The sequence below is a fragment of the Mobula birostris genome, chromosome 27, assembly GCF_030028105.1.
Source record: "Mobula birostris isolate sMobBir1 chromosome 27, sMobBir1.hap1, whole genome shotgun sequence".
Classification (NCBI taxonomy): Eukaryota; Metazoa; Chordata; class Chondrichthyes; order Myliobatiformes; family Myliobatidae; genus Mobula; species Mobula birostris.
The window spans coordinates 25,613,848-25,637,356 of record NC_092396.1 but is presented as its reverse complement, the minus strand read 5'-3'; the positions used below and the strand labels follow the sequence as shown (position 1 = coordinate 25,637,356).

Below are 23,509 nucleotides of genomic sequence, written 5' to 3'. Positions count from 1 at the left end.
GACAGCAAATTCAGAAATCAGAGATGCAAAGGGACTTGGGAGTCCTCATGCACAATTCCCCAACGGTTAACTTGCAAGTTGAATTGGTGGTAAGGTAGGCAAATGCAATGTTAGCATTCATTTCAGGAGGACTGGAATACAATAGCAAGAATGTAATGCTGATGTTTTATAAGGCCTTTGCCAGACTGTACTTTAAGTATTATGAGCAGTTATGGGCCCCTTATCTAAGAAAGGATGTGCTGGCATTAGAGAATGTCCAGAAGAAGTTCATGAGAATGATCCCGAAAATTAAAGTGCTAATGCATAAGGAGTGTAATCACTCGGATTTAAAAGAACAAGGGGACCTATTGAACACTGAAAGGCCTAGATAGTCACAGAGAAGACATTTCCTATAATGGGGAAGACTAGAGGTACTGTTTCAGAACAAAGGGACATCCATTTAGAACAGAGATGTCAAGGAATTTCTTTAGCCAAAAGTTAGTGAATCTGCAAAATTCATTGATTGATTGTTGATTAGAAAGGGTGTCAAATGTTACAGGTAAGCAAAAGGAGTTGAGAGAGATAATAAATCAGCCATGATGGAATGGCAGAGCAGACTCGATGCATCAAATGGCCTGATTCTGCTCCTATGCTTTATGCTGTTTTAGATGGTTCTTCTTCATTTCATCAAGATGCTACAGAAGACAATCAATTGGGAAGCGCTTTTGAATTTGAAAACAATCTTCCACCCTGAAAACAAAAGCTGTATCAACAGACTCACATCAACACATTAAAAAATTGATCAAAGAGCAAAATAATCTCATTTTCAAAACTGCCTCCCATGCTTAAGGATGCATTAAAAATCCAAATCGACTGCAAATCCATTTCCATTTCTAACCATTTGTCTTCATGAGACACATGCAAGTAAGATGCACCCAGGATCCCAGACATGCATACAACATGCAGGTCAAAGGGGGAGAAAAAGAGGAGGAGAAAACAATAGGGTAATTATCCCAGGGATAAGCAGTTAATATGGGGCAATTACCTGTCATGGCTGGTCCTGGGGTACTGAGAGGTGGGAGATGGGGGTACCCTGGGGGCCCCATCATTGAAGCAGGAAGGTTTTGTCTGGAGTCAATGTACAAGCTTCCTGTGTGAGAAAGTGGTGCAGCAGTGAGAAATCACCACTTCATTAGAAATAAAAAAACACCAACAGCCTGAAACAACCAGATCCAGCATCAATGTCAGATCCAAATGAATATATACAAGGCCTGATCCCTAAAAGAAAAGCAATCTAAGAAAACAGAACTGAAGACATGGGCGTCATTTTTAAGTCAACTACAGCATTTCTCATCTGTAAAACAGGTTAGGTAGTGACTATATTTTTTTCTTGCTGGCTGCTTTGTTTGGGGAGGCTAATGCAAACTCCTTAATGCTCAAGTAGATCCATCTGCTTTTTTTCAACATTACACAAAATTTGAAGATGAAAAATGTTAGTTTTATGTCCCACTGAGGTACCAGATTAATCCCAACACATTTTCTTGCTTATTTCTGTCACCTACATGTTGATCTCAAATTTGGATTAAGAACCAAATCAATAAAACACATGAAAGGGACCGCATTTAAACCTTTGAGCCTGTGATTAAATGTGACCTTACCAGTAAATCAACATCTCAAGGTTGATAGGTTGATTCAACTCAGTCTCAAGCGCCAAAACTACTCAAACACATGACTATGCCTCTCAAAGTCATTACAAACTAAAGAACATCATAGAGATGAAGGCAAGCCCCTCAGTGTGAATAATGCTTTACTCCGCTCTTAATCTGCTGGTATATCCAAGTGTGGAAAACAAAGGAAGCAATCCATATCCCAGCAGCAATCACATTTTAATTTAAGTCAAAATTTTCTTTTGGAACAAGATTAAAGAAATATTCTTCGTCAATTCAAATCGAGTATTATATTAACTTTTTTTTTCTGAAGTTATTTTCGTGTCACTAATTTTGGGAATAGCGTGATATAATTTTTCCCTAATATTTCCTAAAAAAATAACACAAAGGCTGGCAAGATTACACCGGAATATTATCCACTGTCTTTGTCTCCCTGGTAAGATAGGGAGTGTGGCAAAGATTCAACAGATTGAATCAAAGACAGATTAAGCAGATCAAGCCCGTACCCTTTATTCAAATTATAAGCGACTCACTGAAACGTACAAAATCGTAAGTGGGTTTGAAAGATACAGTTGGTGATTCCCCAATTCCTTCCCCCCACGCCCAGGCAGAGGCGTTAAGAACTAGAGGTCACAGTCCCAAAATAAGGGTATGGTTATTCTGAATTGAGGGTGGGACGAAATTTCTTCTCTGGAGAGCAGTGAACCTTTGCAATTCTCGACACAGCAGGATTGAGGAGGTTCAGTAACCGAATATTTTCAAGACAGACTGATCGATTTTTAGATAGTAGATGAATCAAGTGATAGGGATTTTTGCAGGGAAAATGGCAAAGGTTAAACATAGAATAGTACAGCACAGTACAGGCCCTTCCACCCACAATGTTGTGCCGACCCTCAAACCCTGCCTCCCATATAAGCCTCCACCTTAAATTCCTCCATATACCTGTCTAGTAGTCTCTTAAACTTCACTAGTGTATCTGCCTCCACCACTGACTCAGGCAGTGCATTCCACACACCAACCACTCCCTGAGTAAAAAACCTTCCTCTAATATCCCCCTTGAACTTCCCACCCCTTACCTTAAAGCCATGACCTCTTGTATTGAGCAGTGGTGCCCTGGGGAAGAGGCGCTGGCTATCCACTCTATCTATTCCTCTTATTATCTTGTACACCTCTATCATGTCTCCTCTCATCCTCCTTCTCTCCAAAGAGTAAAGCCCTAGCTCCCTTAATCTCTGATCATAATGCATACTTTCTAAACCAGGCAGCATCCTGGTAAATCTCCTCTGTACCCTTTCCAATGCTTCCACACCCGTCCTATAGTGAGGTGACCAGAACTGGACACAGTACTCCAAGTGTGGCCTAACCAGAGTTTTATAGAGCTGCATCATTACATCGCGACTCTTAAACTCTATCCCTCGACTTATGAAAGCTAACACCCCATAAGCTTTCTTAACTACCCTATCCACCTGTGAGGCAACTTTCAGGGATCTGTGGACATGTACCCCAAGATCCCTCTGCTCCTCCACACTACCAAGTATCCTGCCATTTACCTTGTACTCTACCTTGGAGTTTGTCCTTCCAAAGTGTACCACCTCACACTTCTCCGGGTTGAACTCCATCTGCCACTTCTCAGCCCACTCTTGCATCCTATCAATGTCTCTCTGCAATCTTTGACAATCCTCTACACTATCTACAACACCACCAACCTTTGTGTTGTCTGAAAACTTGCCAACCCACCCTTCTACCCCCACATCCAGGTCGTTAATAAAGGTCAGCTAAATAGCTCATTCCTGCTCATATGCTATTTCTTGCTTACACTGCTATGTGAAAAAGCAATAATAAGATAATGATGAAACCCCTAATAATCCAAAAATATCTGAAAACAAAGGACTGTTGAGAAAGTCATTCAGAGAGTGAGAGAGAGTGTGTGAGAGGGTGAGGGGGTGAGGGGCGAGGGGGCGAGGGGGCGAGGGGGTGAGGGGGTGAGGGGGTGAGGGGGTGAGGGGGTGAGGGGGTGAGAGGGTGAGAGGGTGAGAGGGTGAGAGGGTGAGTGTGTGCATGGTGTTGGTGGAGTCATCCCAATAATGAAACAGAATGTTAAATTGCACATTTGCCTACTAATGCACACACTATTGTATACAGACACATTATAGTTTTTTCATAAGTAGTTATTTAAATATTAGCTGTTAAGCTCATGGCAATTTTGCTTCTCAGACCTAATTGAGAAACTATCAGTCATGGAAAGGGTGCACTTTTTGATTCTGAAATAACAAAAGTTTTGTTTCAGAAAAGTAGACAATGGGCTGAGTGATGGCAAGTGTGCAATAGCACTGCAGGTAGTGCAGCTGTTTCACAGCTACAGAAATCTAACTTCAATGCTCACCTTCTGTGCTGTCAGAGCTGTGTTAATTTTTTGCTCATTTTCTGTCACCACACAGGTTTCATACCAAAATTGCAATGATTCACAGTAACCAATTGGTCTTACTGTAGGGTGGATAACAGAAGAATCAGAAGGGATATGTGAGAGAATAGTTTACGGGGAAGTTAAGGAATGCAATAGACGAACTTAGCTTGAAAGCCAACACAGACTCAAATGAATGAATGGTCTTCTGCTCTATTGTAAGGTAATATAATAAAAATCAAATGTGATATTCAACACAAAATCTTGTCTGAGCAATTACACTATGGCCAAGTCTAAAGCAATGACCAACATTTCCCAACAGAGAAAGAAAACTATTCACACATCTTGCCGATGCTTAGGTCTCAAATTAAGCCAAGTGCCTCTTGGGTGCAAAGCAAAGACACCAAAAGAAATGAACCACCTTTTTCTTTCATCATGCGGGACAATTAACAATTCAACTAAACCACATCCACACCCAATTCTGTCCTCACACTGCACACTGAACAGCTCAAATGGTTACTGCAGTCAATTGCAGTGCGAGGTTTCTCTAACATCATAAAAGAATTTCATTTCTGTAACTGCAGTATGCTGAGAGTAATTATAGTGTCCTACTACTGGCTAAAACCACCATAGGGAACTAAACTGGAATTTTCTGGTTTACATGACACAGGTACTAATCAAAAGAGCCACTGAAATTACTAACTTCAACATGCTGGGTTTGAATTCCATATAGGCAGTGGATCCTTAAGCTTTTATCAGGTGGACAGGTTAACCCTACTGCATTGTTCTACGACACCATTAATTGACAGTTTAGAACAGCATAGGAAATAATAGTCATAGCCACAAATAGTTAATAGACAAAGGGGAAAAAACAGCTGCAGCCTGCAACTGAAAGCTGTCAGGAGTAAACAGAAAGCAGAAAAGCTGTCAAATGTAATTAGAAAGCAATGGACTGTGGAGTGGGAAAGCCACAAAACAGCTGCAAATCAAAGAGTCTGATCTAGTGTCGGACAGATGAACTGTAAGGGACAACAAAATGGTCAACAATAGGAAGCAAAACTAACAGTGGGATATTGGAGGAACCTGCAAAAAAAATAAAAGAATATTGGTAAACGGAAGCACAAAAAGCAGAAAAGCTGTTAAACATTAAAATAGAAACAGTTAATTTCAAAGGAGAGGTACGGTCTGTAGCTGCTAAACTTGGATAACAGAATGCTGTAAACATAAATTGTAGGTTAGAAGTTAGAGAGTAAGGGAAGGCATCAGCGGGTTCAGCTGAATTGCAAAGCATGTTGTTAACAAGTAATGCAACGTGCAGCATATTTTGGTTTTCAATTTTGTTGCTTCACTAAAACTGCAAAGGCAAAGCATTAGAAACCAAGCTGAAAATCTGGTTAATTTTATTGAAAGTTTGCTTCAGTTTCTCCCACACATCCTTTTCATTCATTCTAAGAACAAAAGCATCTTGCTCAGGTTGTTAAAGGCTGCCTAGGGCATAGCGTTTCAACTGACAGCCCTGCCAATTTGGTTTCAAGGATGCAGTATATTTTGCAATGGGTGATATTCAGAGGCAGATAAAACCAAACTCCTATCCTTTGCACAAAATTGATGGCTGCTTACCTTGCACTTCCAAAATAACTAAAACATATAAAAAGTGAACATAAATTTAAAACAAAAGTGGCCTGCTTCGCATTTTACTGCTGGGCTGAACTCTGAACAACAATTTACTGAATTGCCATGGCCTAACAAACAAAGGATTAATCATCTTTATAGCTTCACCATGTGAAAACCTTATTGAGTAATTAATAAGCTGTAACTAGCTCTACATTTTGGAGTCTATACCTGTACTGATGTGCTGGTTTGGTTTCTGCGTATGCATTGTGCTGTGACAAACGGAGGGCTGCATGTTCCCTTGTGACTGGATCAGACCAGTTTGTGTGAAGAACTGGTTTAGGGAAGAGCACAAGTCCGCAAACTGAACAGGATCGAGTGACCAGTTATTGAGATCCGCCTGTTTCATACTCTCCATCAGACCTGCGGATAAAATGCACGACAGAGCGTTAAGGAGAAAATCCAGGGAAACAAGAGGCTAAAGAACCAATGGGTCCACAGCCTGATAGGTAAAGCAGGTATATTAAAAAAAACTATAGCAACATAAATAAAAGGTTTAACAAAACAAAATAATTAATAAAATGAAAAATGCTCATCCCTAATTCAGTTTACACACATTGAGGAAGGCGACTATCAGCCAAATTTGTGTGCACAGGATCAGGTTGGTTTTTGGAAGTGTGGTTGTCTTGACAAGCAGAATAAGTCAATAATTTCAGAACCTGAATGAGGCCACAACCAAATGCATACTTGCAAGAGATTGCACTCATGAATGAGACTTTACCACAAAACATTTCTGCCCTGTAGCTCATTGATATTGCTCTCAAATTTTGTATTATAGCAGAAACAGCTATGCCTTAACCACCCACAGCAAAAAAAGAATGTGTCCTAAATATAAGTGCTAATTATAACATTGCTTAGGTCTAAGTGATTTACAGACCTTTTGGATTTCATATATTTTTAAACTGCCAGGTCTTCATTTTGATACTTCTGCTTACAGGAAGAACCTGCATCTTGGACAGCTCCAAATGGCCCATGGTTAGACAGCCAGCTCCACATTACCAATGACTTACCTTGGAACTGAGAAAGATCCACATCAGACCAGTTGAAACTGCTAGCAATACGGAAACTCTCCTTCAGAGTGTCCAGATTCATGCACCAATCAGAAGGAATGCCTATAACAGCCATAAATCCATCAACAAAGAGCATTAGAACAGGGATCATGACAAATATGATTAGTAGCATTGCCGTGAAAATTTAAGCCACTCTCTTTCTATTATTGCAGTATCAGCTTTATGTAATTGGTTGACAAAGACAGTACAGATTTGAGCATATACTAAATTGGAATTTTTTTCTCAGACAATACCAACAAAATAACAAATCAATACACATTTTTGTGAGACCATAGTAAGTACAAAACAACTGTTTAACAATAGTTGCTGTAATTCAAAATCAACTCTTAATCATACACTTTAGAACTACAAGAATTTCAGTATACCAATTAAAGTTTGTTTCTTCCATCAGCAGTAAGAATACTTTACTGACTCACTAGAAAAACTTGTTATAAACATTCAAAAGAGACTGAAGTGAAATTTTATCATTTTCAATCTCAGCTTAATTACGACCATGTAGTTATCAAGCTTTTCAAGTTCTGATCTTAAATCATAGGGCTATTTTGGCCCTAGATGTTACCAAAGATGGAGTCGCATTGAAAAACCTATATAATTATCATTTAGCCAGCAAAATGTTAATTCCAGATGTGCACATAATCCAGTTAATCACTGAAATCAAATCATCTTGTGAAGGTTCAGACTGTTTAATGACCAATCTGTTGATATACAATTAATTTTTATCAAAATTATTAATTATTTCAAAAGAAACCATAGTACTCAATGCATTAAAGTAAGTTTAATTAATACATAATAATATAGAGTCACAGAACACTGAAACAGGGGCTTCATTCTATCATATGTACACGGTTATCTATAGGCATCCATTAGTCTCGTGAGACCATGGATTTGCGCCTTGGAAGGTTTCCAGGATGCAGGCCTGGGCAAGGTTGTATGGAAGACCAGCAGTTGCCCATGCTGCAAGTCTCCCCTCTCCATGCCACCGATGTTGTCCAAGGGAAGGACACTAGGGTCGATACAGCTTGGCACCAGCGTCGTTGCACAGCAATGTGTGGTTAAGTGCCTTGCTCTTGGACACAACAAGCTGCCTCAGCTGAGGCTCGAACTAGCGACCTTCAGATCACTAGACTGACGCCTTAACCACTTGGTCACGTGCTAATGATCATCAACGACTCATCTATACTCATCCCATTTAAAAGAAATTAGTCCATAGCTCTCTTATCTCAGCAATTCAGATGCCTCTCTAAATACTACGTAAAGGTGAGAATACCTGCCTTCACCATCTACTCAAGCAGTCATTCTAGATTTCAAAATACCCTCCCTCTGGGTGAAAATTTTCTTCCTCAAAAACCTTTTAAGTTTCCAGAACCTTATCTAAACCTATGTCTTTTACTTTAAGATATCTCAAATGTGACTCAACATATTTTGTTTAACCCATAAACTTCAGAACTTCTGGGAGTCAATACAGTCGACTGCAGTACAGTGGATTCTGGCTAACTGGGATACATAGGAATCATTACATTTTGGCCCAATTAAGTAGCTGCCCAATTAGCCAAAATTTCATGGAAAAAGGTATAAAACCATTTAACTGAGTAACAAATTATGCATTTCAATGAAATACAAAATAAATTAGAATACTACCAAAACTACTGCAGCGCTATAAAACTGTGTATTAGTTCCTAATAGTTTTCGATGGAGGAATTAATCCAGTGTACACTGTCATGTTCTTTTGATTGACATTAAATGAACAAAATCTGTGCAGGCACCTACTGCAGATAATGAACCACCTTCAAACAATATTATTAATGATTGCATCCATCAAATCTTCATTTTCATTGTAACATTCAAGATGACTGTCTATGTCTTCAAATTCTTTGTAGTTCTTACTGAAGTAGTGAAATCATTTCACTCCCGGCCATTTCTGGCATCTTCAAGCCTGAATGCTTGAAAGCACAGTGGGCAGAAATGACTTCCTTTTTTTTTGGCATGTGCCTGCGTGTGCGAGTCTGTGCGTGTGCGTCTGCGCGTCCATGATGATGTCTTTTTCATGGTGTGACAAGAATACACATAGATAAGATGTTAGCTGTCCTGTGTGATCAGCAGCTGGTCTGCCACCTGTCTTCAGGAGAGAGAGAGATAAGGTAAACAATGGAGCAGCATTTGGAGATGTGTAATGAAGGGGAAGGAGAGCTGTCAAGAGCGGCTCCCTCTTTGAACCCTGAACTGTTTGAAGTGATGGACGGGCGATACCCCAGCAGGGGGATAAAAAGGGACAGGTTCGCTAAGGCAACACACACGACACCCGAGGTAACGAGACCCTGGAAGCGGTGCGCCTCTCACAAGTCAGTGGGAAGTACCAGGCCATAAACGCACAGGGTGGAAAGGCACGATCGGCGGGAACCTGGTGTGTGCCCACCCTTGCCTGGGTGCCAGGTTCAGCGCAGAGAAACGGTCGTATCTGGAAATGGAGGGGTCACAGTCGGTGACCTCAGATGACATCACAAAGGACTCGCCCGAAAGCTGACTGCGAAGGTCTGTGTGTGGAAGCTGTTTTGATTATTCATTCGTTTTGCTCTCTCTCCTTCCCCCACACTGTCCATCTCCCACGGCAGCGATTACTGCGAACTGAACTGAACTTTGCGTCACTTTGAAACTGGTCATTTACCTCTAGACAGCGATAGAGCTTGATTGATCCTGTTATCTGAATTCTGTGTACATGTATGTTTATCATTGCTGAACTGTTGCATTCATTATCCTTTTGATTAGAGTACTGTGTTGCTTGTTTCTTTAATAAAACTTTCTTAGTTCTAGTAATCCAGACTCCAACTGAGTGATCCATTTCTGCTGGTTTGGCAACCCAGTTACGGGGTACGTAACAATGGTTTTTTACAAGGCGCAGAGCGAGAGAGAGATTGTGTGGCACGTCACTCCTCACACAGACATTTTCGCAGTATTTTTCCCTTTATTTTACGAGGTCGTGTTGCGATCTCGACACTCAACCCGGCACGGATGGAAAACATACTCGGGAGTGCACCCGACTGGCTTTGAACCCGGGAACCTCCGCTCCCGGGTCTGGCGCCGATGTCGTTGCGCCACCAGCTGGTCCCAGGCAGAAAATGTCTTAATACTTATTTTTTGACAACTATCAGTGACAAAAATCACTGCTTTTTGAACATAAACACACGCAACTGATACTATTTAAAAACTGCTCACTCTAAGCATGGTGTAGTGTCTAACAGCCACATGACATGCACACAACTGACGCTAGTTAGAAACTGCAAGCAACACACACAATGCTGGAGGAACTCAGCAAGCCAGGCAGCATCTATGGAAAAGCATAAACAGTCAATGTTTCGGCCCAAGACCCCTCATCAGGACTGGAAAAAAAAGATGAGAAGCCAGAGCAAGAAGGTAGGGAAAGGGGAGGAAGTAGTACAAAATGTTAGGTGATAGGTGAAACCGGGAGAAGGGGAGGGGTGAAGTAAAGAGCTGGGAAGTTGATTGATGAAAGAGATAAAGAGCTGGAGAAGGGGGAATCTGATAGGAGAGAGTAGAAGGGAATGTGGAGGAGCACCAGAGGGAAGTGATGAGCAGGTGAGGAGACAAGGTGAGAGAGAGAGAAAAAGGAATGGTGGAAAGTGGGGAATACCGGAAGATTGAGAAATCAATGTTCATGCCATCAGGCTAGAGGCTATCCAGATGGAATACAAGGTATTGCTGCTCCACCTTGAGTGTGGCCCCATCACGGCAGTAGAGGAGGCCACAGACTGACATGTTGGAGTGCGAATGGCCCTGTATCTCTTTCACCAATCAACTTCCCAGCTCTTTATTTCATCCCTCCCCTTCTCCTGGTTTCAACCATCACCTTGTACTTCTTCCTCCCCTTCCCCCAACTTCTTGTCTGATTTCTCATTTTCATGCTGTCAACCTGTACCGGAACCAGAGCCCTCCATACCTTCCCCATCTGTGTACCTATTCAAATTTCTCTTACATGTTGAAACTGAAACCCCATCCACCACTTCCACTGGCAGCTTGTTCCACACTCTCACTACCCTCCGAGTGAAGAAGTTCTTCATGTTCCCTTTTAGCATTTCTCCTTTGAAACTTTCCCTGTGATTGTGTAAGTTTCATCCCAAATCCCAAAGACATCTGGGTTGACAGATTAATGGTAAATCACCACTGGTGTATTGGTTAGTGGACAGGAATGAAGGAGGGGAGAAAAAAAGATGGGGTTACTGCACAAGTGTAAAGGGAAGTTCAAAGTGTTTTTTTATATGCGCTATCTGACTACTAGAACCATCTGGTGACAAAAGCCTGACGCTGTGGCAATTTAGAGAAAAATTGAATGGAAAATGTTGACAGCAATTTACAATGAATAAATGTCGATGAAAACATAAGTAAATATTGATACAACCACATTACAGTTCAAATACAAAGACAGAACATTGATAGAATGCTTAGCAAATAACAGTGTCAGCTGTTAAATGTTTCCAACCTGAAAGGTTAACTACCTTTTCTGTGTTTACATTTCCAGAATTTTTCTTTTCGTTTCAAATACATAATCAAATGTATTTCCTTTCTATTCTGTACATCTGAATGCAACTTTAGTGTGTAACTGCTCTATTGACAAGCTGATAGTGAGATGTCTAGTGTATCCTACATGCATTACGAAATATAAAATCTGTATTAAAACCACTCGGACAGCTTTTGCAAAACAACCCAAAGAACATCTCATCTGAACACTTACTTTCTGATATGTAACAATGTGTTCTTCAGACAATGTGCAAACAACACTGGCATTAGCTTCCATAAATACCGATATACAGTTGCAAGTAAAAGTTTGTGAACCCTTTGTAATTACCTTGTTTTCTGCATTAGTTACTCATATCATGTGGTCTCATCTTCATTTAAGTCACAATAATAGACAAACACAATCTGCCTAATTTAATAACACAAAAAATTGTACTCATCAAACTGAGTACACCATTTAAACAATCACAGTCTAGGTTCAAAAAACTATGTGGATCTCTGGGGTAATGCCTTCTACAAAAGCTATTTGGAGCCAGATGTTCCAATCAATGAGATGAAATTGGAGGTGTGGGTGTAGAGGTGCCCTGCCCTTTAAAAGACACACTGTCTGACAGACCCTGCTCTTCTCAAGAAAGATATGTTTATGTGCACCATGCCTCAATCGAAACAACTTTCAGGAGACCTCTGAAGAACTGTAGAGATGCATGAAGCTGGAAAAAGCTACACAAGCATTTCTAAAGACTTGAGTGTTTATCAGTCCACAACAAGAGAAATATTCTACAAATGGAGGAAATTCAGTACCGTTGCTACTCTCCCTAAGGAGTGAGCGTCCTGCAAAGAGCAAAACGTGCAATGCTGAAGGAACTGAAAAAGAATCCAAGGGTAACAGCAAAAGACCTGCAGAAATCTCTTGAACTCGCTAAAGTCTGTTCTTGTATTCACTATAATAAAATCACTGAACAAGAATGGTGCTCATGGAAGGACACCATGGAAGAAACCACTGCTCTCCAGAAACACATTACTGCACATCTCAAGTTTACAAAAGACAACCTCGATGTTCCACAATGCTTCTGGGAAAATGTCCTGTGGTCAGAGGAGACAAAAGTTGAACTTTTGGCAGAAATGCACATCGTTATGTTTGGAGGAAAAAGGGCACTGCACACCAACACCAAACCCTATACCAACTGTGAAGCACGTGGAAAGAGCATCATGGTTTAGGGCTGCTTGGCTGCCTCAGGACCTGGACAGCTTGCAATTGTTGAGAGAACAATGGATTCAAAATTGTATCAAGACATTTTAGGAGAATGTCAGGGTAGCAGACTGTCACCTGAAGCTTAATAGTAAGTTCTAATATTTCCAGGGTATCGCAGAAATATTGATGAACTGAGACAATTTTGTATGGAGGAATGGTCTAAAATTCCTCCTCACTGTTGTGCAAGTCTGATCAGCAGATACAGGAAATGTTTGGTGGAGGTTATTGCTGCTAAAGGGGGTTCTACCAGTTATTAAACAAAACGGTTCATATAGTTTTTCCAGCCTGAACCGGGAATGATCAAACAATGTGTTCAATAAAGACATGAAAAGTACAATTGTTTGTGTGTTATTAGTTTAGGCAGATTGTTTATCTATTATTGTGAGTTGGATGAAGATCAGACCACATTTTAGGAGTAATTAATGCAGAAAACTAGGTAATTGCAAAGGGATCACAAACTTTTTCTTGCAACTGTAGAATGAACAAATTTTTTTCGTAATATTTATCCTATGAACAACATTGGCCATAATAAACAAACTCCAATTCTACCATAGAGTCCCAAGCAATTTTGAAAAATCTACCCTATGTAAACAAGATGAAGCTTCTTAACACTATCAGAAACACCTCAATTCCACTTAATCCAACACAAGTTGGTGTTGGACTGAAATAATTGTCCAAATTCTGCCCGAGAGTGGAGTTTCAATCAACAACTTTCAGATACATACTTCCAAGTCAGTTGATATACTCCCCAGCCTAGTCGCTGTAATATATTCAGAATTTCAGAAATTGCTATTATGTCACCCCTTCTTGCCAAAGGTTATTTTATCTCAGCAAAATATGGCAAATAAATTTATATCAAGGTCATGACTCTATCGTCCAATAAATCCATAATGTTGTTAAATTCAAACCTTAAAATAGTTCATTTCTCCCAAACTAATGACGGACAAGTAACCAGAAATTCATTCAGCATAACAAGCACTCCTAAGGCAGAACTCAAATTTGAAATGCAGAAATATTGAATTGTACCAGTGGGTGTTTTGGTTGATGTGCATATGCATTTTGGCGCTCCATGGTAGTGCAGCACTTAGCACGATTCTATTATAACTTGGGGCATTCCAGAGTTTGGAGTTAAATTCCAGTATCATTCTGTTTAATTTCAGTGTAGTCTGTCCTCCCCATGGAATGTGAGGGTGTTCCCTGGGTACTCCAGTTTTCTCTGACAGTCCAAAGATGTACCATGTAGATTAATTGGTCATTGTAAATTGTCCTGCAATTAGGCTAGGATAAAATCAGGCTGTGGGGTTGCTGGGGCAGCTTGGCTCGAAGGGCAGGAAGGACCTATTCCACGCTGTATCACTAAATCAATAGATAAATTCTATGTTGATTATGGTACAATGCCTTCAGTGTCAGCAGAATGCTCAACATGAAAGAAGCATGCAGTTACTTAATAACTGCAAAACAACTGGAGGGCAAAGGTTAGGAATCCTTGCTGCTACTGTGCAGTGCTTTAATAGGACATGAAATAACTGACACAGTTATTAGACATTTGGTCTAATACTGTATGGTCTCTGGTATTGGATGTTTCCACCATGGGAAAAAGATACTCCCTGTTTACTCAATCTATGCCTCTCATAATGTTATAAACCTCTATCTGATCTCTCCTCAGACTCCACTACTCCAAAGAAAACAACCCAAGTTGTCCAGCCTCACATGATAGCACACATCCTCTAAACCAGTCAGCATCCTGGTAAACCTCTTCTGCACTTCTCCAAAGCCTCAACATCCTTCCTGTAGTGGGCGACTAGAATTGCATGCATGTAAACATGTAAAGATGTGCCCTAACCAGAATTTTATAAAGTTGCAACATAACTTCTTGACTCAATTCAATGCCTCAATTTATAAAAGCTAACATTCCACAAGCCTTCTTAACCATCCTATCAACCTGTGTGGCCACTTCCATGGAGCTATGAATTTGGACCCCCAGATAGCTCTGCTCAGCAACACTGTTAAAGGTCTTGCCCTTAATAGTTTACTGTCTCCTTGCATTTGCCCTCACATTTATCTGGGTTAAACTCCACCTGCCATTTCTCAGCCTATATCTGTAACTGATCTATATCACGCCAATCTTGGTATTATCCACAAACGTACTAACCTACCCATCTACATTTTCATCCAGGTCACTTATATACATCACACACAGCATCCAATATCATCTCAATGGCCTCATTGGCAGCCAGAGGGCTGCAACTATGTTAATAAGAGATAACTGGAGGCCTAGGTTAAGACAGAAATGCCCAAGTAATGAGCCCTGGTGACAATACCACAAACCTACATGGAAAGTGAGATCCCTGCATTAAATATCAAAGGAAATCAATTTCAAGTTCCCCTGTATATGACTGGCTATCAGTAATAGGAAGCTACACAAATGAAGTGGAAAATGGAGGTGATAATGCAGCAACCAATGGTCCATAACTGAATGAAAGTAACTAAAATGGGTTTTGACTCTATTGGATTACCAATGTGGTATAGTCTTACTGGAGGAAAACAGAAGGAAAAGGGGGGAGATAGGTCACAAAAACAGGATTAAACTCTTTACTGAACACTGAAAGCACTTAAGCATCTGGAATCATAGAGAAACCCTGCTACCAACACTTCCAAGAAGTGTTTGCACTTCATCTTTGAAATTAAGAATTCAATGAAGTCAAGAATGTCTTGCACCCATTGTTACCGGTTGTGTGACTCTAATAAAGCACTAGTTCTGAAAAAACAGTGAATCCTATATTCCACAGAGCTTAAAGGACTGAAAAGTCACCCTGTTGAAGTACATAAGAATCTGAGATTGATTGGTGAATGTTGAGAGGTCGACTCCTCTAGCTGGCAGGTCTAAGTTTGAGAGGCAGTGCTCCCAGAAAAGGGATCGTCATTCAGCAGCAATGAGGAAATTTCTGTACTCAGGGGGCTGTAAGTTTCTGGAATTATCTGCTAAAGACTGCTGCAAATATACTCCTTTGCTGCATTTAACCAAGGCTGAATATAATGTATATTTAATAAGGGAATCAGGGATGTAACAATCAGAATGGAAAGTTGTCTTAAAGTCGATCACCAGTAATGATCTTTCTGAATAGCACGCTTACTGACCTCTTCTGCTCTCATTTCAAATACTAAAAAACAAGGTGACTTACTTGGTTAATACTTCAACATTTGTAGAGAAGTATTAAAGTCTTTCATATTAGGGGCCTTCTTTATTTATGATCTTCAGCAGATGTACCTGGTTGTAGTAAGGCCTACAGTAATATTCACTTCAGAGAGCAGAACCAAACCTATAGATCATTTATCACAAAAATTGAATTGAAGTGTCTTATGAAGTAATTCAGATGTGATTATTCTGAAAGAAATTTGCCAAGTTGTGGATATATAAAAAAGGAGTAAAGACTGTTATTCACCAGCTGACTAAGTCACAATTTAGTAAATGGTACATAACTAAGTTCAGTGGTCTGATTAACAATGATATCGATGTCAATTTTAGCACCAATTCAAATATATATTAAGCTTATCAAGTGCTCCAAGGCTTACATCCACACCTGAAAGAGGGCCAAGACATCAGACTTCCTCAAGGTGCTAAACCCTGCATGCCCTGAGAGGGAGAAAAAGGAAATGAAGACTATGTCGTACATAAATGGAAGAGGTGGGGAAGGGTACACATTTTTATAGTTCACAGCATAAAAACTGGGGATGGAAGTACAAGTTACCACCTTCGACACCTCTCCAAGGATAAGCCCCTCTGAGTGGGGCTTCCCGACTCCTCCTTACTTTGTCCAATGCACACAAAAATCTTGTGTGTTGCTCAAAATTTCCAGTATCGGCAGTTTCTCGTGTTTTTCAGCATCTGCAGGTCAATTGTGACATATGGATGATAGAAAAATGGAGGGCTATGTAGGAGGGAAAAGTTGTTTTGACCTGAGAGAAGATTAAAAGGCTGGCACAACATTGTGGGTCAAAGGACCTATAACTCTGCTGTACTATTTTAGGTTCCATATGCTCTGGAGATGGTGCAGAAAATATTTAATAAGTTTTTAGATAGGCAAAAGGATGATAGAAAAATGGAGGGCTAAGTATGAAAGAATGGCAAGATTGATCTTGGAGTAGGTTGAAGGGTTGAAACAAGTGAGGTAAACAGACTATACTGTGCTACAGTGTTCCTGATTGATTGTGGCCAGAGATTTAAGCTTTTATGACGATAAACCATAAAGATGGAAAGGTCACAGGATTCATTCACACACCTCCAACACAACACATCCCCTTCCTATTTTGTGCTGAGTTTCAAATAATCTATGCAAGGGAGTACTAGAAAATTAGGATCAGCACCCACAAGTAATAGGCAAATCTTAGATGTCAACTTTCACATTCCAAAGTAGCTTAAATACAAAGTAATAACTTAGAAGTTTAATCATTGTTGTTGGAAACACAGCAACCAATTGACCCACAGAAAAACTGCTCAGTTATGTGGCAATAACCATAAGAACAAAAGAATAGGAGCAGGAGTAGACCATCAGCCATTTGAGCCTATTCTGCCATTTAATAAGCTTCTGGCTGCCCTGGATGTCAACTCAGCTCTACATACCTGTCTTTTCCCTTTCACCCTTAATTCCTCTACTATGTAAAAAATCTAACTGTGTCTTAAAATATATATAATGAGATAGCCTCTAATGCTTCCTTGGGTGGAGAATTCCAGATTCACCACTCTCTGGGAGAAGCAGTTCCACCTCACCTCCATCCTAATCTAAGCCACTGAATCTTCAGGCTACGCCCCCTAGTTCTAGTCTCACCTACCAGTGGAAACAGCTTCCCTGACTGTATCTTCCCTATCCTTTTCATATTTTTTAATGTTTCTATAAGATCCCCTCATGTTCTTCTGAAATCCAGTGAGGATAATCCAGGTGAGTCAATTTCTCTCACAATTCCCCTTTCTCCACAATCAAATTGGTGAAACTCCTCTGCACCGCTTCCAAAACCAGATGTATACCTCGAGTAAAGAGAGCAGAATTGAACACAGTACTCCATATGTGGCCTCACCAGTTTTCTATACAGTTGCAGCACAACTTCCCAGCTCTTAAATTCAAACCCTCGAGCAATGAAGGCCAACATTCCATTTGCCTTCTTGATAACCTGTTGCACCAGGCAAATAATCTTTCAAAATTCAGGCGCAAGCACTCCCAAGCCCCTTTGCACAATTACAATCTTTTACTATTTAAATATCTTCTCCTTTTCCTTCCAAAGTGGATGACCTCACAATTACCTACAATGTATTCCATCTGCCAGACCCTTGCTAGACACTTATCTATACACTTCTTTGCAGACTTGTGCTTTTCCACTCAATTTAGTGTCATCAATAAATTCAGATGCACTACACTCAGTCCCTTCTTCCAAGTGGCTATTGAACATCATGAACAGCTGTGGGCTGAGCACTGAACCCTGCGGCACTCTGCTCATCCTGATTTTCAATGGGGAAATGCCCATTTACCCCACCTCTCTGCCTTCTGTTGGTTAACCAATCCTCTATCCATTCACAACTCCATCTAAAGATGCCTCTTTATCTTAAGGGCAAGACTGATGCGGCACCTTATGAAACACCTCTGGAAATACAAGTATAAAACATCCACCCTGTTCTTCTCTATCCACTGTGCTCAAAGAACTCTAATAGCTTTGCCAAACAGGACCTGCCTTTCCTGAATCCATATAGTGTCTGTCTGCTGGAACCACTTCTATCTATGTCTCGCTATTCTGTCCTTAATGATAGGAAGAAACATTTATTTTTACAGCAATGTTGAAGGAACACCAAGGAAACTAGATTTTTCCAAAAAAAAAAATGATGCACTGCAGTATTTTTTTAATATATTCACTCAAGAGGGTAGACAGAGCTTTAATTAATCTTTCCTGAAAGATGGCGAGTTACTGCAAATGGAGCATCAGCCTGCCTTTCCAGTCTCAAGAGTGGGACTGAATGCAGGTTTTCTGATGTCAAAGGAAGCTATCAAGTGAGCTACATTCTAGTTAAGACTTCAGTAGCAGGATAGTGGGTAAAGAAAGAGACAAAAGATTAAGAGGAAGATGGAAAAGGAACAAGATATGAGGATTTCACAAAAATTACACTTGCTTCTTTGGCAGAGAACAATCAAGCTTCATTTATTCTTTTCCAGGAAGTCTTCCTGAGTAACTGCATATTTAATGCTATTTTCAGCTGTAGGTTGAGCAAGCAAAAAGTTGGGAAGATTCACAATGCTTTCCCATTCTTTACCCCATATCCTAAAAGACACAATGATTATTATTCGGAAATTATAGTGCAAAGGCGAGAAAAGTAGACTCACCGATATTACAGGCCATGTGCTGTTGCTGTTGATGATGATGGTGGTGCTGCTGCTGCTGCTGATGATGTTGCTGGTTTGGCTGATGCTGTGGATGTTGATGCTGATGGTGTTGGTGATGAGCGTGTTGTGGATGGATCTGATGTTGCGGCATTTGCACTTGTGGCCCTCCCCCACCGCCTCCAAGGCTGCTTGCATGGCTGTTGGACAGGCTGTTCTGTCCACTGTGCGGATGGGTGCTAACAGTACTGTTGGGAGAATGCTGGTAAGAACATGATGTATGGGTTGGCTGTGAAGTCTCCGAAGGCAGGTTGATCATCCCTAGAATAAGGTGCAATATAATAGTCATGTATTTGTGTTTAAAAATCATCATGTATTAAAAAAAAAGAATCACCCCCCATTTTACTGTATTCGTAACAATTAACTATCAGCCAAGATCCATCACGCATGACATTTCAAGCTGAAAAAAGATAAGCTGTAATCCAGGTATATATTTTAAATGTGTTCACAATGTTCACAAGATTAAGGGTCCTGGGAATCAATGAGTTTGAGTTGGGAAACATATTGGATGATGAATGTTAGAGGAAAGGATAAATGGCATAAACATATTATTCTAACAAATGACTAATTTCAATTTATTGGATAATTGTAGAGTCATAGTTCATCTTCTCAAAAGCACATTTATAACTGTAGTTTTGCATAGTTAATTTCTGATTGCAATCTTGTCACCATGGCTTATTGCCAAGAAAAAGTGCCCATGGACTAGTTCTACCGAATGATTCTATTAATACCATCCTGTCCCATAGTATATACGTTTCTTTGTAGGAAGGAAGGCAGCACTGAATCAGGTTTTGACAACTGTAGGAGTCCCAGAAATATCCTAGGTTGATTTTCAAACAATATCAGTTAAGTGTGCGACAAGACACAAATAAATCCCACAAGCAAAACTGCCATGGGTAGAATGGAAGACCCTGAACTTGGATACAGATTTTAACAAACCCAGGTGAGCTCTCCCAGTGCCAAACCACATTCCAGATCATTGAGAATGGAACAATAACTATCTCTCTTTCCAAATGCTTGTAAAGATGTTGTAATAATAGCAAAATATCAAAAATGACATTTCAACACAAAAAAGATACTGAATAATCGTATTAAAGAGTTAGGTTTCCAATTACTGATGTCAACAGAATTTGTCATAGATAAAACCGTCAAAGTAACGTAAATAGTATGAGGATCTTTCATTGAGATATGTAGTGTAGCACAGGCTCTTCCAGCTCAACAAGTCACATCGCTGAGTAACCGCTTAGTTAACCCTTGCCTAAACACATGACAATTTATAATGATCAATTGACCTACTAACAAATAAGTCTTTGGAATGTGGGAGGAAAAGGGAGGACCCAGAATTGAACTCCAAACTCCAACGCCCGAGCTGTAATAACACTGCACTAATCCCTATGCTACTGTGGTGCATCTTAATACAGAACTTGTGAATCACACGTGACAGAATCCATACTCACCCTGCTGGCTGAGAGACTGCTCAAAGACTGATTTGTAAAGGCTACGGAAGGAGGCACTCAGATCTTCAAAGTTGTATTCTGAGAAGGGTGGTTTAGTGTCCCTCTCGGGCATACTGTACTGTTGTTGCTGCTGCTGCTGTTGTTGCTGCTGCTGATGTTGTGGTGTTAGGCTCTGGGGGACTGAATCTGCTCGAGTTGTCACCTGGACAAATGGATAAAATCCATTTCTTCAATGCAGAGATTAGGAAGCAGTAAACCAATCAAAAACTTTCATTTTGCACAACTACAGATAGGAATGAGATAGAAGGGGTGGTGGGTATCTGTGAAATTAAATACATCTTGCAACCAACCACACCACCCAAACATAGGGCATATTCTAGCATCAGAGAATATTTACCCATGTTACAAGCCACTTCATTAAAAAAAACTGCATAACTGATTATGCCACTAACCTTGGGAAAAAGGACTACATATTGCTTGTGAAGTTACTTCTAAAATTTGATTTTGATAAGAGGTAACTTGCCTCATCAGTATTCATACTTTTCATTATAGATTTGATTGCAGTAAATAAGTTTAAACATTTTAAATACACTAATTGTTTTAGCTCCTTTTATAAATTAAGTTATTCATCATTCATTTGAAATTGAATATCAAAGCACACTGTAAACTTCTGAAAAATCTTAAAATTCTCTGACAGAGGACAAAAACATGTCATTTAGTTCAACTAACCTGTGCAGGTGTTATTGTTCCACTCAAATCTTATGGTATTGTATTACACCTTGTCATATCACTGTACTATTCCTTTTCACTTTACTTACTTATGAGCTTTTCCTAAAATGCATCAACACCATTTGCCTCAAGCACTGCATGTGGCACTGAGTTCCACATATATTCATATTCTAAGTGTCAGATTGCATTAACCTATTTCGCACTTTGAATGTAACAGTTGTTATATTATTCCAATTCTTCCCCCACTGTTTGGGCATGACAGAATACTTTAGATACATAATTATATTCAATAATAACATGCAACAGCTATTTAAAACAAAAGGTTAAGCTTGCCTGTGCATAATTGTGGACAGAGCCGACATTATTCAGGTTGACGGACGCTAAACTCGTGTCAGACAGGCTGTTGTTAAGGCTGCTGCGAGGACTATCACTTCCATCTTGATCCGTATTATATAGTGTTACCTGCATAACAAAAAGAGACCATAATTTTAAGACCCTAAGCTTATGTGTTGCTTCCTGTGAACTGTAGCAAAAACACACTCATTAAAATTAAAAACCTGTCTTCTACCACTCTCAAGCTGCAGCAAGATTTGCTATTTGTAATTCTGCCCACCACATGGACAATAACCTGAGCGAGTTGCCGCTGAACCCTCAGGAAGTATGAACCTTGGATGTTGAGAGAGGTGGCGATTTTATTTAAGAAAGAGAAAAGGGTTTAAGCTCTTATAAAGAAGCCAGATTAAAAAAAACTCAAGAAAGGAGTTAGGAAAACCAAGAGGGGTCATGAAAAATCTGTGGCAAGAAGATTTAAAGAAAATCACAAGGCATTCTATATATACGTCAAGAGCAAGAGAGTAATTAGGGAACTGGTAGAACCTCTCGAGGATAAAGGAGGGATGATGTGCTTAGAGAGGCAAAAGATGTAAATGAGGTCCTAAATGAGTACTTTGCATCAGTATTTACCAGGGAGATGTTCATGGAAGATAGGGAGATCAGTGTGGAGCAGGCCAATTTACCAGGGGATTTCAAAATAAGCAAGTAGGTAGTGTGGGGTCTCTTAAAGAACATTAAGGCGGATAACTTCCAAAGGCCTGATGGGATATACCCCAGTTATTGAGAGAGGTAAGAGATAATATTGCTGGAGCCTTGACCTTTGCGTCCTCTACCTACAGCACAATACAGGCCCTTCAGCCCACGACGCCACGCTGAACATGTACTTATTTTAGAAATTATCTAGGGCTACCCATAGCCCTCTATTTTTCTAAGCTCCATGTATCTATCCAGGAGTCTCTTAAAAGACCCTATTGTATACGCCTCCACAGCTGTCACCAGCAGCCAATTCCACGTACTCACGACCCTCTGTGTAAAAATCTTGCCCCTGACAACTCCTCCGTACCTACTTCTAAGCACCTTAAAACTGTGTCCTCTCGTGTTGGTCATTTCAGCCCTGGCAAAAAGCCTCTATCGAATTGAATTCACTTATTTCTTACATCCTTCATATACATGAGTAAAAATCTTTATGTTACATCTCCATCTAAATGTGCCATGTGCAATCATAGTAATTTTAAATAATTTATAATAAACAGAACAGTCAATGTAATACAGAGTACACTCAAATCAGCGTGTGTTCATCAGTCTGATGGCCTGGTGGAAGAAACTATCCCAGAGCCTGTTGCTCCTGGCTGCGGTACTGCTTCCCAGTTGGTAGCTGGAACAGATTGTGCTTGGGATGACTTGGGTCCCCAATGATACTTTTTACACACTTGTTCTTGTAAATATCCTGAATCATGGGAAGTTCACAACTACAGATGCACTGGGCTGTCCACACCACTCTCTGCAGAGTCCTGCGATTAAGGGAGGTACAGTTCCCATACCAGGCAGTGATGCAGCCAGTCAGGATGCTCTCAATCGTGCCCCTGTAGAAAGTTTTTAAGATTTGTGGGCCCGTACCAAACTTTCTCAACCGTCTGAGATGAAAGAGGCACTGCTGTGCCTTTTCCACACAGCTGGTGTGTACAGACCACGTGAGGTCCTCGGTGATGTGGATGCCAAGGAACTCGAAACTGTTTACCCTTTCAACCCCAGATCCATTGATGTCAATAGGGGTTAGCTGTCTTCATTCCTCCTGTAATCCACAACCAGCTCCTTTGTTTTTGCAACATTGAGAGAGAGGTTGTTTTCTTGACAATACCGTGTCAGAGAAATGACTTCTTCCCTGTAGGCAACTTCATTATTGTTTGAGTTAAGGCCAATCAATGTAGTGTCATCAGCAAATTGAATTAGCAGATCGGAGCTGTGGGTGGCAATACAGTTCTGGGTATACAGGGAGTAAAG

General features: G+C 40.3%; 1 protein-coding gene across 1 annotated transcript in view; it reads right to left on the bottom strand.

The window, feature by feature from the left end:
* The window catches only part of foxj3 (forkhead box J3), a 168,752-nt gene that overhangs the window by 25,090 nt on the left and 120,153 nt on the right, over positions 1-23,509 (bottom strand). The window contains exons 7-12 of the mRNA XM_072245167.1: positions 21,509-21,637; positions 20,447-20,648; positions 18,933-19,250; positions 6,729-6,830; positions 5,890-6,081; positions 1,025-1,129 (exon numbers count right to left, since the gene is read on the bottom strand). Of these exons, the coding sequence (XP_072101268.1) occupies positions 1,025-1,129; positions 5,890-6,081; positions 6,729-6,830; positions 18,933-19,250; positions 20,447-20,648; positions 21,509-21,637 (1,048 nt within the window). The remainder of the gene's footprint in view (positions 1-1,024; positions 1,130-5,889; positions 6,082-6,728; positions 6,831-18,932; positions 19,251-20,446; positions 20,649-21,508; positions 21,638-23,509) is intronic.